This window comes from Orcinus orca, chromosome 15 (assembly GCF_937001465.1).
Source record: "Orcinus orca chromosome 15, mOrcOrc1.1, whole genome shotgun sequence".
In the NCBI taxonomy this organism is placed as follows: Eukaryota; Metazoa; Chordata; class Mammalia; order Artiodactyla; family Delphinidae; genus Orcinus; species Orcinus orca.
In genome coordinates this window covers 64,110,692-64,124,386 of record NC_064573.1, presented here as the reverse complement: position 1 = coordinate 64,124,386, position 13,695 = coordinate 64,110,692, and the positions used below count along the sequence as shown (strand labels likewise).

The window sequence follows — 13,695 nt, the reverse complement described above, 5'->3', positions numbered from 1 at the left end:
ACACCTCGCTGGAGTCAGCCCCCAATGCGTGGGCTCCCCAGCCACTAATTATTATCCTTAAGCAAGGGAGCTTGAGGTTTCTCTCTGGCAAACATTAATCAGGAGTTTAACCTTGAGTGTGTGACAGTCAAGGTTGTGAGTGTTTGTGGCTGCCCAGTGCTGATGGCTAATCCTCTCAACGTCCCTGAGACTCCACAAGGTGGAGTCTGTGTCCGCAGCACCCCTGCAGCCCTGCTGGAAGTCGGGGCTGGGCTTTCAGATCTCCAAGTCCAGCGCAGACCCTACGGGATGGGGCTGTCAAACCACGCCTGAGTCAGGGGAGCATGGAAAGACAACCCCCACGCGTGCCGACTCCTCCTCCGGGGAGCTTCCCGCGTGGATTCCCACCCAGTCTCGGATTCCCACCCAGTCTTGGTTTCCCCGGTGAGAAGGCAGAGGTGGGGGTGTTACCAAATCTTGGCTCCCTGTCCACTGATGCCGAATAGAAATAAGGAGACAGAGTTTGGAGGAAATAGAACAGAGTAGCTTTATTCCTTTTGCCAGGCAAGAGGGGAAGACAGTAGGCTAGTGCCTCAAGAACTGTGTCCCCCTCCTCGGGGAATCGGAGAAGATTTTATATGTGGGGCTCGCAGTCCCGGGTATATGATAAGGATCAAAAGTAGTGAAGGTCTTGCATTTCTTTTCTTCTGCAAATTCATGGCCAAAGCTGGCTTCAGGCGGCTCAGCAACCAGGTCTGGCGTCCCTGAAGTTATCGGCTGGTGACCTTCTTTCTGAAATGAAGAGTGCTACAAGGGAGTGTAGGGGGAGAAGAAAGGCCAGGTGCAAAGGGTAATTTGTACGGAGTCAGAGAGTAATCAGCTTTGTGAAGGACAAGTCCAGCTACAAGTGTTTGTTAGTAGTAATAGCTAAAGAATAACCAAGATTACTTAACTCTTTCAGGCCTGTTTATATTGTTTCCCCAGCCTGTTCATTGTTTCCTTATTTTCCTTGTTTATCAGAAAATTCTCATGTCTATTTTTCCTGCAACAGGGTCAAGGGAGGAGGGGTGGCCTGCTTTCAGTCACCAGTGCTCAGGAGCTCCGGGAGGGAGGCCAACGTGGGTGGTGACGCCCCTCCCCCGCCATGGGAGCCACGACCCACGCTCCCTCCTACACTCCGGAGCCTGTCACTCTGCAGATGGGGAAACTGAGGCCCAGAGCTGGCGGCGAGGGGGGAGTAGGGGGATCCACCCCGGCACTCCGCGGGAGGCAGGGAACACAGCGGCTCGCACCGAAGGTAATCGATACCGCAAAGCTGGCTGGAGGGCTCCACCGGGTCTGCGCTCCACCGAGCCCCCCGGCTGCTCCTACCCCCGCAGAAGCGGCGAGGCCGCCTCGTCGACCCGAGCCCGCTCCAGAAGGTGCCTCCACTGTTACCCGGGCCCGGGGACTCCGCTGACCCCCGGATTAGGCCTCCAGACCCCATTTAGCCCTCCCAGGCCGCCCCCGCCAGTTGCCGGGATCCGTCCCCGCTGCCGAGACCGGCTCCGGCCGCGAGGGGGCGACAAAGCCCGCGCTTCGGGAGTTGGCGCGGCGGGTCGTCAGACCTCTCGGGGCTCCGCGGTGGCAGGGAAACCAAGAGGCCTGAGCCAGGGCCCCGCCAGGTGCGGGGAACTCCGGGGGGAGCTGCCCCCACGGTCCCTGGGCGCCGAGTCCTGGCCGATCCCGGGCGTCCCCTGTTCCACGAGCCCCAGGTGATTTCGTTTCCTTAGTCCTGCGCACCCAGACCGCTCCCCGCCGGGGGCCGGGTGGGGGGGGTAGGGCCTTGGTCGGGAGTTCGGCGGTCTGACACCCAGCCCACGCTGCCTCTGCCTCGCTGTGTGCCTCCCCTCTCTGCTCCATGAAGGGTGGGACAGGAGTCTGGATGGTGGCCTAACCCCTGGAGCCTGGGCTCAGGCTGGCCCCGATGGTCCCTGGTCTCTCCTTCAGCCCATCAGCTGGGCATCCATCACCGGGTGGGTGGTGGGTGGACTGACCTGCTTTGACCCGACTGCCTCCCCTCTGACCTCAGCGTCCTCATCTGTCAGCTGTGCTTTCCAGGAAGGGCTGGGGAGTGGTTCAAGGCCTTCCCTGTTCCTCCCACTTGGACTGGCAACTCTACTCTACACCAGGAGCCTCCCAAGGAGGCACTGGCTGGAGTTCAGAGGCCAGCTGACCTTGGGCACCAGGCTGTCAGGGTGGGCAGTGAGCCATCACCAAGCACAGCAGGCCGGCCACAGGCCTGGCTGCAGCTGATACCAATGGGGTACCTGCAGTCCCAACATGTACTTCCTCTCTCCAGGCTCCATTTGCTCACCTGTAAAATGGGGACATCATGACGACTGACCTGCCTCCTGCACAGGCACTGCACCCTCAGGCCCCAGGTGTGTCTGTTGACTGCCCGCACTGAGCATCCTAAGGGCAGGTACTGTGCCCTCTCTTGATCTCCAGACAGACCCTGCCTGTGGGTAGGTGAACATGAGGGGCTGCAGCCTGACTGAGTGTGGAGGGCAAGGCCTAGGGGCAGCCCCTGCAGGCTCTACCCCAAATCCAGCTTCTCCCTCCTCCTCAGAGCTGGCATCCACTCCAGTTCTGGGTCACATTTCCAACTTAACGATTCAAAACTAAGAAAGAAAGAAGAAACCCCAAGCAACAACCAGCCGAGCAGCCCCTCCTGGCCACCCTTTGATATCTGAGGACTGAACAGTAGAGCTGATTGCGGATAGGAGGTTTAAAGCCATCTTAATTAGAAGCAAAGAATGTCCTCGGGGTTGGCTGTTCTAAAAATACAGCTGTGCCCACATCTGGAGGGGAAGGGTGGGAGGCGGGGGTGGGGATGGCGGTTAGACAGAGTCTGAAGTGCTGACGCCTGCATTCCCTGGTGGGGGAGGCCCCCTCCCAGCAGGGCCCATGGTGGGGGAAGAGGGGAGGACACCAAAGTGGTGGCCAGTCCCCTGTGGCTGGGCCACCTGGTGCAGGTTTGGGATGGAGCTGAACAGGCAGCCCACCCCTTCCTGGGCCCCCCCTCCCCCCTCCCCCATGCCCGCCCCACACCCCAGCCTCAGTTTCCCCAGGGGCCTGGCTAACGCCCGCTGCTTCTTTCACCAGCCCCCGCCTGACACAGGCACAGCTTCTGACCGGGGAGGGGATTTTTCCTGGGTTTGATATTGAGTGCTACTTGTTACCTTTTGTGAACTTGTTGCTTGTTTTGTTCGCGTCCTCATTCTAAACAAATGAGGTACTTTTGTACCTAATCTTGGACTTGTAATTTTGCATTTGTTTTCTTAAAGAGGCCCTAATACCTCACACAGGTGAAGGGCATGCGAGGCTGGGAGAACATCTTGAGTGAAATGTGGAGGCGGGGCTTGTGGTGGTATCTGGGGCGGGGGGTGGGGTGGAGGGGTACATGGACGCAGGGTTCCTGTCCCAGGGTCTGAGCGAGCACCTGGCCTGGGGCTCAACCTCCCCGGTATGTGAGCAGGGCCTGGGCTGCTTGGCAGGGGTGTCGGGGGTATAAGCCAGGTGGGAGATGGGGGAGCCCAGGGCCTTTCTGAGCTTCTCCATCCACCTGCTCTGAGCACTCAGTCACTTTCTGGGCAGGGCTCCCAGAGTGGTGGCCCCTGTCCTTCCAGGTCCTTGCCAGACCACAGATGGGAACTGCCTGATGATCTGGCAGGCAGGCTATGGGTAGGAAGACCGTGGGACAGTGTGGCCTCAGGTTCCACACGGACCGGATCCCACGTGCATCCCCGGGTGTGCAGGTGGGCAGCAGACCCGTGTGGGACCACACAGTCTTTTCACTGTATCTCCATGAACTCGCATCCCCGGCCCTGCCATTTGGCTGATTCAGCCAAGCAGATAATTTTCTTCCAAAACACAACCCCACAGCCACACTGAGCTCGAAAATAGCTGAGGTGGAGGGGGCGGGGGGGGGGGGCGCCGCCAGCTGCTCTGGGGCTCTGGCTGGAGGCGGCTTTGATGGTCAGGTAGTGGCCACAGCAGTGAGTGGAATGAGGGGCAACTGATGAGGGTCATGACAGCCGGGCATTGAAGGTCAGGCTGGCCTGGCAGCTGGGGCTGGGGAGGGACCATCTCATCCAGCCACTGAGGGTCAGAGATAGAGAAACCGGGGTCCAGGCGGGGAGTCCCACACCCCAGCTACTCAGCAGGGGAGCATCCAAGGAGCAGAGTCGCCTGTCAGAGACATGGCAGGAGCCCAGAGGTGGCAGAGAGGTTTTTGTCTCTGAACCACAGCTGGAGAAGGGTGAAGGAAAGGAGCTGGGAGGGCAGGGCTGGGGAGGCCAGGGAGGGCTTCCCTGAGCGGTCCTGTCCCCCCGGGACCCCTAACTCGGCCTGTCCCAAACCAACAGGGGCTCTCCCTCCCAAACCTGGCCCTCCCCTACATCTCAGCCCCCTCGCCAAGCACTCACTAAGGTCTATGCCTTCCGCCTCCTTGACCCTGTCACCCTCGCTGTCACGTGCCCACCACTGCAGGCCGCAGCCATCTTCCCCTCTGACCCCTGCTTTCTCCAAAGAGCCGCCATCTGATCCTAACCTCACCTGGGGCTCTTCACTGCCCTTGGGACAGAGACCATCACCTACAGGGCCTGTCAGCCAGTCTCTCATCATATGCAGCTCCTTCCCTGCCTCTGTCCCTCCATGCCATCTCAAGACATTTGCACAAGCTGCTCTCCTGTCGGGCCTGGCTAATGCTTACTCTTCCTCTATCCTGACTGCCTCCTCCCTCCCCAGCCCACCCAGAGACCCTCAAATTCCTGGAAAGTCGATTCTGCTACCAGGCTCAGAAGGCCAGGCCCAAGTCGCCCCCTCTGCCGGGCAGGCCTGACATAGCCCACCTGGACGGTTTGTTGTTCTTATGCTCCGGTCACGAGCAGCTGCTGCCGAGTGAGTTCCGGAATCAGTGCTAAAAATATCCCATGACCCAGACAGGAAGGGCCACCGGGGACACAGCTGCTCCTGGGGGCACTGGCTGGAGCTGCGGTGAGACCCACCCACAGCAGTTGGGGGCGTAGTCCATATGCTGGGAGGGGGTGGGCACTGAGCTCGCAGCCCCTGAGGAAAGGCCCTGCGAGGGGTGCCACATGTTATCCACAGGAAGACACAGTGCCTCCAGCACTCACCTTGTTTCTGCTTCTTGCCAGCTGTTACCATGGGCACGTGCTGCTTTCGGAATAAAATACATCTAAAATTTGAGTGTGTGGGGCCCTAACAGAAGGTAGGTGAGCTCTGGTCCCTTCAGGGAGGGCTTCCTGGAGTAGGGGGCATTTCTATCACCCTCTCTCCCTCTCCTTTTAACAGAACATCTAGGCTGGTAGGGAGGGAAATGAGTGACTGAATAAGTCAGATCTGGGCTGTCCCAGGAGAGGGATGCTGAATAAGAGGTGGGGAAAGGACTGGAGGGTTCCCTGTGGGGCCGGGGAGTGGGAGTCAGGGTTGGCTCCAGGGTTTGGGGTTGTCATTGGGGTCTCATGAGGGTCTCTCCTGGTGTACGAGCCCTGTGAGGAAGAAGGCCAGCTTGATGGGCACGCAGCAGGTGCTGTCCTGCCTGTAGGCACTGGAGAGCCTGGACAGAGAAATCAGGGGTCTTCGGGTGTCCCCGGACCTGGGCACCTGTCCCCAGACCTGGGCTCCTTGCTCGGTAGCAGGCAGGGTCCTGAGGCCAGCGAAGTGGCTTGGAGAGCAGGCCCATCTTCACCTCGCCACAGGCCCGCCTCCTGCCATAGTCCTCAGCCCAGGAAAGAGGAGGCGGCCCCTCGGGCAGGCCTGCTGCCCTGCTGCTCAGGACAGACAGATGGCTACACAGCCATTAGCATCCAGCACCCCGCCTGCCTGGCTCACCCAGGCCTTCTCTCTGTAATTAACTGTCTGGAGGTGCCAGGGGTCGGAGCAGCGGGCCCGGTGCCTCTCGAGTGGCCTGTCCTGCGCCTGACACTGGACGTGAAAGCCTGGACTGGTGGTGACAGTCTGCCCCAGGCCCTGCTCTGCCTCCTAGGGGCCTCAATCCCCACCTGAGCGTACCCTGGGCCTGAGAAGGGAAGATGTGCGGTAGAACCCCGCAGCTGCTCCCAGCATGTCCCGCCCCCACCCTGGGCTCTGTCTCCCAGGAATGTGCTTCTCCAGCCCCAAACCCGGCTCCTGCCTTATCAGCCCCATCGAAGGGGAGAGACAGACACCCCTATCACATGACGGCCCCTCCGTTAGTCCCAGCCTGACCCTGAGCGGAGGGCCAGCCAGTGCCTGCTTGCTGAGGGCCCGGAGGCAGGAATGCCTCCCCTTCCCCGTGCAGACAGGAAACCCGACACCCTCGCTGGCTCCTTCAAGCCTGGCAGGCGCCCGCCCTGATGTCTGAGGCCCTGGATCCCAGCCCTGCAGCCGCACCTCCACCTGGGTGGGATCCCACCTGGGTGGGATCTGCTCCGACGGTGTCACCTCGAACGTGACCTAGATCTGCTTTGCTGGAAAATGGAGGCTGTCTGAGGGGGCCTTATCAGCTTGCTCCCACCAGCCTCTCAGCCCTTGGTCCAACTCCTGCTGTATCAGACTGACCTCTCCTCACTCCTGAACCCAATGCACACCTCCTTCGTGCTCCCAGCCTCTCCCTCCCCGCCCCTCCCAAGTGGGCCTCCAGGTGCCACTCCCCAGGGGACCCCTCTTAGCCCTCCTCGGATCCACCTGAAATGGAGTTTCTCTTTTCCACCAAAATAACAAGGTATCTCGGCTGGTTCTCCCCACTCCAGTCTCCCTGGGGGACTCAGGGTCCAGCGCAGGGCTTCCCTCACCTGCCACACTCGAGTCCAAAGTTGAGCTCCCGGTAAAGGTCCGGGCACCTTCCTCTCCCTCATGGCCGCCATTATCCAGGGACCTTGGCGTGGCTTCCCAGGCCACGACTCCCAGGGCTTCTCACTACCTTGTCCCTGCAGCCTTTTCCTGGTTCTGCTGCAGCCTCCCTGGTCTCCCTGCTTCCCTGGCTGTCTGCCTTCTCTCTCTAACTAATGAAGGTCGAGCTGCCCAGGCCTGGCCTCGCCCCTTGGGCATCTCACACAGGCCCAAGGCTACAAATGTCATTGGTCTAATGAAGGCTGCTACCCACACTTGGACAGCCTGCCTGACATCTCCTCCAACACCACACTTGGGTTTTTCCACACGGATGTCATACAGATGTCCCAAACTCAGTGAGGCCAGAACAGGACTCTCCATCTGCCTGCCTTTCTCCCAAGCATTCTCCAGCTCAGTAAAGGCCACCGCCTTCCATCCACCCTGCAGCTCAGGCCTCAAAGTCACGCTTGACTCCTCTCTCACAGCTCTGTCTAGTCTGCTGGCAAACCACATCCCGCCCCTCCTGGCCTTCCAGGCTCCACCCTGCCCAAGCCACCAGCGTCCCTTGCATCATCCCTTGCTCACCGATTCCTCTGGCAGTCTACTGTGCTCACAGCAGTGACAATCAAACATCACCTCTTCACAGAGGATTCCCAGATCACCCCACCTGGCATGGGGCACACTACCCAACCCTCCAGTCTCCACTTGGCTGATATTTCCGTTAGCGCGCTGTCCTGCAAACACTATCTCTCATCTTAGCACAAGACCATGACGGCCTGTCTCCTTGGCTACACCAGGAGGGCATCCAGAACAGTGCCTGGCACATGGTCGGTGCTCAATAAATGATTGACTTTGTTCATTAGAATGAATAAATGGAGTTTCCCTTTTCCATCAAAATAACAAGGTCCTCTCCAGCCTGCCTCGTCACCGGGGCTGCAAGTCCCGAGCCTGGCCCCTCCTCCGGCGGCCTTCGTGGGGCTTCCCAAGGAGCCGGCAGTTTCAGCAGGGCCTGGACGTGCGGGGGGATTTGGACTCGCGGCTGAGCGCCTCCTTCGCTGCTCTTGTTCCCGAGGGAAGAAGGACGGCCCGGGTCGCCGGCCAAGCCAGGTGGATCGACATATCAGGGCGCCCGAGCTCCGGGTTCCGCCCCGCCCACGCCCCGCGTGGCCCCGCGTGGCCCCGCCCCTTTAGTCTCCCGGGGCCTCCTCGAGCAAGCACTCCTAGTCTCGCCCCCAGGGTGGCTCGTGGGTCCTCGCTATTGGTCCTCCCCTAGTTTGCCGCGAAGTGCCCTGTTCCTCATTGGCCACATATTCTCCCGCGCCGCAGCCGCAGTCACCACAACAAGCGCCACGTGCTCAACCGTGGGGCTTGCTCATTGGCCACGAGTCCCGACCCGCCCACGCCCCCATCCTGCCCCAGGCTTCCTGCTTCCTCCTCCTATTGGTTACCTGTCCCAACACCCCTCCCTCTAGCCCGGGCGCGCTGCACCTCAGATGAGGATTGGTCGAAGACAGGAAGGCGGGGTTTGGAGGCAGGTTAAGAGCGCTCGGCGGGTGGGGCCACGCGTTCCTGAGAAGGTTCAATGGCGTGGCAGGGGATGGCGACCGAGTTCCTGCAGGTGCCGGCGGTGACGCGGACCTACACCGCAGCCTGCGTCCTCACCACCGCCGCCGTGGTGAGCCGGGCGGGCGGGTATCGCCATGGTTACAGCCCTGGGGTTGCCATGGTTACGGTTGGACCACCCCCCACCCCCACCCCCACCCCCGCCGGGGGGCAGTTCCTGACGCCCCCTGGTTCCGCAGCAGCTGGAACTCCTCAGCCCTTTCCAGCTCTACTTTAATCCGCACCTCGTGTTCCGGAAGTTCCAGGTGAGGCCGCCCCGCCCCTTGCACCTGCTAGCCCAGCCCCGCCCGCCCCGCGCCTGACCGCCCGCCCCCATGCAGGTCTGGAGGCTCGTCACCAACTTCCTCTTCTTCGGGCCCCTGGGATTCAGCTTCTTCTTCAACATGCTCTTCGTGTATCCTCCGCGGGCCTGGGAGGCGGGGATGGGGGTGGGGCAGCGGGAGCGGGGAAACTGAGCTCCGCTGGGAGGCACTTCCTATACGGACGCCGCAGGTTTCGCTACTGCCGTCTGCTGGAGGAGGGTTCCTTCCGCGGCCGCACGGCCGACTTCGTCTTCATGTTTCTCTTCGGGGGTGTCCTTATGATCGTATCCTTCCGGGCTCTGGAACCTCTGGGCCCAGCCTGTGCTGGCCCTGGGGCCCGGCTTGAGCGCCGGCTGGAGAGGGACAGAGTCGCTTCCAACAGTTTAGGCTGTATTGAGCGTGCATCGCGTGCTCAGCTCCAGGTGCCAGGGCTAGGTCCAGTGCTGTACCCAAAATGCCACACGGTGGGGTACCCGGGGCTCTGAGCCCTGAATGCCAGTATCCAGGAGGAACTGGGGCCAGGATGACCAGTAGTGGAGCCTGGGGTGAGGTGGAGAGGCAGTGCAGATCAGGTGGCCCCTGGAGGCCACAATGTGGCCTTAGATTGGGAAGGGAAACCAGCCAGCAGGAGGGTTCCAGGGGTTTAGGAAGTCAGAGGGGCCCTGGGCAGGGCATGAGGCCTTGACTCTGGCCCAGCTGCTGGGGCTCCTGGGCAGCCTCTTCTTCCTGGGCCAGGCCCTCACAGCCATGCTGGTATACGTATGGAGCCGCCGCAGCCCCCGGGTGAGGGTCAACTTCTTCGGCCTCCTCACCTTCCAGGCGCCATTCCTGCCCTGGGCGCTCATGGGCTTCTCAATGCTGCTGGGCAACTCAATCCTCGTGGACCTCCTGGGTGAGCCTGCTGTCCATCCAGCCTTCCCCAAGCAGGCTGTCAGGGACCTGAGGGTCTGCTTGGCCAGAGCCCCCCGTCCACCTGCCCTGGACCTCTCATCTGTCCCCACTGCCTCTTCCTGCCCTCACGGCTACCCTGTTCTTCCAGCCCCTCAAACAAGCCAGCCTATTGGTTTTACTTCTTCAGGCCTCACCTGCTTGCTGATGCTTGTGTAGGTTCTGACCCAGGTGGGGATGGGTGGGTCAGGGTTCCTGCTTCATGGCTCCCATTCCTCCCATGTTCTCAGGCCTGACCCCCTCCCAGGACCTGCCCTCTTCTGGGCCAATCCTGGCCCCACCCTGGGCTGGCAGTCTGTGTAGGACATTGGTCACCCGTGCTCTGGGGCCTTCAGGGCTGCACTGGCCGTGGGCTCTGGGCTGTGGAGGGTGGCTTCAGCAGTTGGTGGCTCTCCCACAGGGATCGTTGTGGGCCACATCTACTATTTCCTGGAGGACGTCTTCCCCAACCAGCCTGGCGGCAAGAGGCTGCTGCTGACCCCTGGCTTCCTGTGAGTGCTAAGATGACAGCCCTCCCTACTCCCCCCCAGATGGTTCCCTACCCCATGGGGGAACCCCTGTTGGCTGAAGCTCAGCGTGGGCCCTTCCCCACAGGAAGCTGTTACTGGATGCCCCAGAGGAGGACCCCAATTACCTGCCCCTCCCTGAGGAGCAGCCAGGACCCCTGCAGCAGTGACCCCACCCAAGGCCAGGGCCAGTCCCAGGGGCCCATCTTCCTGACCTCTGGCAGGACTGCATTCCCCCCACAACCCTGGCTTGTAGCACAGCTACCTGTCCTGGAGGCTGGGCCATGCCCAGGGCCCACCCGAATAAACAATGACCTGCATCCTCTTCACACACAGCACTGGCCCTCCTGCCTCAGCCGGCCACACCTTTCCATGCAGGGTAGGTGCTGCTGGCCTTGACCAAGGGCCACCAAGCCTGACCTGCTCTCTCAGACCAAGAGCAGGTGGTAGGATGGGAGGCCCAGAGAGGGTCCAGAACCTACCCACAATTGCCCAGCAGAACTTTGAGCTCTCATCCCCACCCTGACTGTGCCTCAATCAGCCTTCAGTGAGGGGTGTCAGATCTTGGTGGCGGGGCCAGGACTGGGCTAGCTGGCCATGCTGAGCCCATTCTGTGGTGGCTGCTGCCCGAGGGGCCCTCAAGCTGATGCCTCCCTAGGCCCCTCCTGTCCCTCACCAGCAACCCACAAGGGGAGCTTTACCTCATTTTCCAGCTAAGCAGCTAAAGGACTGGCTAAGTACCCACGGGGCCAGATGCAGAAAGGGGGCAGGCCCTTTCTGTGACCCCAAAGCCTTAAGTGTCACCTTAGCAGAGTCCAACGGCTGAGGCAGAGACCTCTGGGAAGCTCTGCCCCTGCCATTTTCAACTGAGGACGCGGAAGCCTCCTCTGGCCCACAGCTCACTTGCATCAGATGACCAGTCCCCATGGTTTATTCCTGGATCGTCACCAGCACGAGGGCTCCTCCAGCCACCAGCTGTCACGTTCACAGATGACAGAAGTATTCGCCATGGAATTGGACCTTGACATTGTAGTGAAACCTTTGGAGCAGCAGTGGGCTCAGCAGTGGGCAGGTGGCCAGCCTGGCCAGTGGGCTGAGGCAGGCAGGGTGTGTTCCACCCACCAGCTGGGGGCTTGGGCCACCTCCCAAGCCTGAACACACACCTCAGCAGTGGAGCCCACTTGTCTCCAAAGCCAGCTGGGCCTGGAGCCTTCCTCTTTGTTCAGGGCCTTCCAGTGAAGCCCAGCTGTCTCCTTGCTTGGGGTCCAGCAAGTTCCACTCCTGGATGAAGGGCAGTGGCTGGAGTACAAATTCTTAGGACGTGCTCACGAGGCCCACCACCACCCCCGCCCCAGCCCAGACACCAGGCCCATCTCACCCCACATCTCACAGCAAGAACCTTCAGAGCTCTGCCCCTGCCCAGTATGGGGCTTGGGCTGGGTACCGGGTGCCATGGGGCCCCAGCCATGCTCCGGGGAGCAGAGCAGTCCTGACCCTCAGCCCTGCCAGCAACTGAAGGTGCGGGGTCTGGGTCCATGGTCTTCAGTTAGACTGTAGCTGTGCCTGGGTCACCCTGTGGTGCCTGGCCCAGTGAGGAGGCCCCCATGTGCCATCCTCCTGGGTCCCACATCCCAGGCAGAGTGGGGACCCTTCCACATTACAGAAGAGGATGCAGAGCTGCATCACTCTTCGAGTTGGTGCCAGGTTGGGTGTACTGCTCCTGTTACTCCTCACAACCTGCGCGGAGGGAGGGGCTGGCCTGGCCACAGCATCAGCTGGGGGTGGAGATGGGGCCCAGTCCACCTGTTACGTGTGAGGTGCTAGGAGGTGTGGCGAGAGCAGTGCACACCTGCTGGAGCTGAACAGCTGGGCACAGGCACCCGGGCTGGCAACACGCCCTCAACGACCACACAAGACGGGGCCTCTCCAAGGACCAGAGAAGCATGCGCCTGGCTGGGGGCGGGGCTGTGGCTGATGGGGCAAGCAGCCCTGCCTGCTGAGCCTCACCACCTCCTCATCCCTCTGGGACTGCAAGGACTTGCCGAGCACAGGTGGGTGGGATGCCGGGGCCAAGGGGAATCAAAACTGCTCTGAGTCAGGGCCTTGCAGGGCTGAGAATAGAGCCACGGTCCTGCTAAGGCTCAGCTGGGGACATGAGGCAGAGGAGGGTGAGGGTCCTGCCCGCAGCCTCGACCACATGTCCTGACCACATGTGCTCTCCCCCATTCTTGTTTTTATGCCACCACTTTGAAGAAACGAAACAGGACCTGTCGCCTTTTATTTAAAAAATGTTGCTTGCCCTGCCTGGGGCTCCTATACAAAAACAAAACACAACCCAAAACGAGGCTTCTTCCTGACCAGAGACGGGCGGTAGGGACTGGAGCTCAGCAAAAGGAATGTGTACCCTGGGGTGGATGACCAGGAGGCCCCTGCCCCATGCTCCTCAGGATGGCCGGGCTGCCCCCTCCTTGCCAGAAGATGGAGGGGAGACGGTCCATTCTTCCAGATGCTCCGTGGGAGCCAAGCACCACTGGGTGGTTACCAGGCCGGGGCAGTGTTGGCCAGACGCCTCATCCGCCTGCAGGAGGGGAGAGGGCGGTGACCCTGGGCAGCTGCCCCTCCACCAGGGATCTCTAGGGCAGCCAGGGGAAGGGGCAGAGACAGGATGTGGTAGGTGGGATCCCCAGCCCCTCCCTCAGCCTTGGCCTGCTACTTGGGGCCCTGAAGCTGCCCTCTGTCCCACCCACCTCTCCAGGGGTCCCGAAACCTGGTCTAGGCTGTGGTCAGACCGACCCAAGGGCTACTCTTGTCCCCTGCAGGACTAGACTGGGACTCATCATCCAGGGGCCTGCTGGGTCTCGGGAAAGGCGACGGTCCTGTCCTGCCTGAAAATGGGGCTGGGGAGGCACCTTGTGTTCCTGTCCTGGTCGCGGATCTTCTTCTCCATCTCGGCATCTGTTAGGGTCTCCAGCAGCGGGCACCACTGATCAGCATCGCCTGTGTTCCGGATGGCAATCTCCACCGTGGGCAAGGGGTTCTCACTGTGGAAGACAGGAGGAAGTAGACAGTTCACAGAGCAGCAACCGGAGAAGCTCCAGAAAGCACTGTCCACGCCCCACGGGCAGCTGGAACGCTGGAGCCTGGTGTCTGTGCCTGGCCCCCAACAGGGCGGTGGGGGTGCTGCGGCCCAGTGGACACCACGACAGCGACTCCAGGTCTGCATGCTGGGGAAGGGTCCATAGGACAGCGTTGCAGGGCCAGCTGTTCCCACTGCACCTGTGGGGAGGGGGAGGGCCGTCCGCCTCGCTCAGCGTCCACGAAAAAGGAAACCAAAGGAGTCCACCCAGGAGTCCAGATGCCGCTCACTGAAGGCCACTGCCCCTGATGGTCCCACACACAGCTCCTCAGCCCGTCATGGGGCCCAGAACCCACGACCTCTGACTTCTCCACCTTGGGGTCCC

At 61.3% G+C, this 13,695-nt stretch overlaps 2 protein-coding genes across 6 annotated transcripts in view; one reads left to right on the top strand and one right to left on the bottom strand.

Annotated features, from left to right (window-relative positions):
• Positions 1–8,299: 8,299 nt before the first annotated feature.
• On the top strand, positions 8,300–13,193 carry DERL3 (derlin 3). 4 transcript variants are annotated; one of them, XM_033439648.2, is made up of 8 exons: positions 8,303–8,530; positions 8,661–8,723; positions 8,799–8,872; positions 8,971–9,064; positions 9,477–9,672; positions 10,129–10,219; positions 10,323–10,613; positions 13,054–13,160. In XM_033439648.2, the coding sequence occupies exons 1-7, from the start codon at positions 8,438–8,440 to the stop codon at positions 10,402–10,404; spliced, it is 693 nt and encodes a 230-aa protein (XP_033295539.1). In that variant the 5' UTR covers positions 8,303–8,437; the 3' UTR covers positions 10,405–10,613; positions 13,054–13,160. The 4 variants fall into 4 exon arrangements, with proteins under 4 accessions (XP_033295540.1, XP_033295539.1, XP_033295541.1 ...); XM_004276041.4 differs by having other exon boundaries at positions 8,304–8,530; positions 8,658–8,723; XM_033439649.2 differs by lacking the exon at positions 10,323–10,613 and having other exon boundaries at positions 8,300–8,530; positions 8,658–8,723; positions 13,054–13,193.
• SMARCB1 (SWI/SNF related, matrix associated, actin dependent regulator of chromatin, subfamily b, member 1) overlaps positions 12,496–13,695 on the bottom strand; it is a 27,033-nt gene continuing 25,833 nt past the window's right edge. For both annotated transcript variants that reach the window (XM_004276039.3, XM_004276040.4), the window contains exons 8-9: positions 13,144–13,275; positions 12,496–12,812 (exon numbers count right to left, since the gene is read on the bottom strand). In XM_004276039.3, the coding sequence (XP_004276087.1) occupies positions 12,773–12,812; positions 13,144–13,275 (172 nt within the window). In that variant the 3' untranslated portion in view covers positions 12,496–12,772. The remainder of the gene's footprint in view (positions 12,813–13,143; positions 13,276–13,695) is intronic.

Bases quoted from the DNA above. Each gene is read 5' to 3' on its own strand.
- DERL3 (XM_004276041.4), top strand. From the start codon at position 8,438: ATGGCGTGGCAGGGGATGGCGACCGAGTTCCTGCAGGTGCCGGCGGTG. The intron at 8,724-8,798 runs GTGAGGCCGCCC...GCCCCCATGCAG, and splicing joins TCGTGTTCCGGAAGTTCCAG to GTCTGGAGGCTCGTCACCAA. The intron at 10,220-10,322 runs GTGAGTGCTAAG...CCTTCCCCACAG, and splicing joins CTGCTGACCCCTGGCTTCCT to GAAGCTGTTACTGGATGCCC.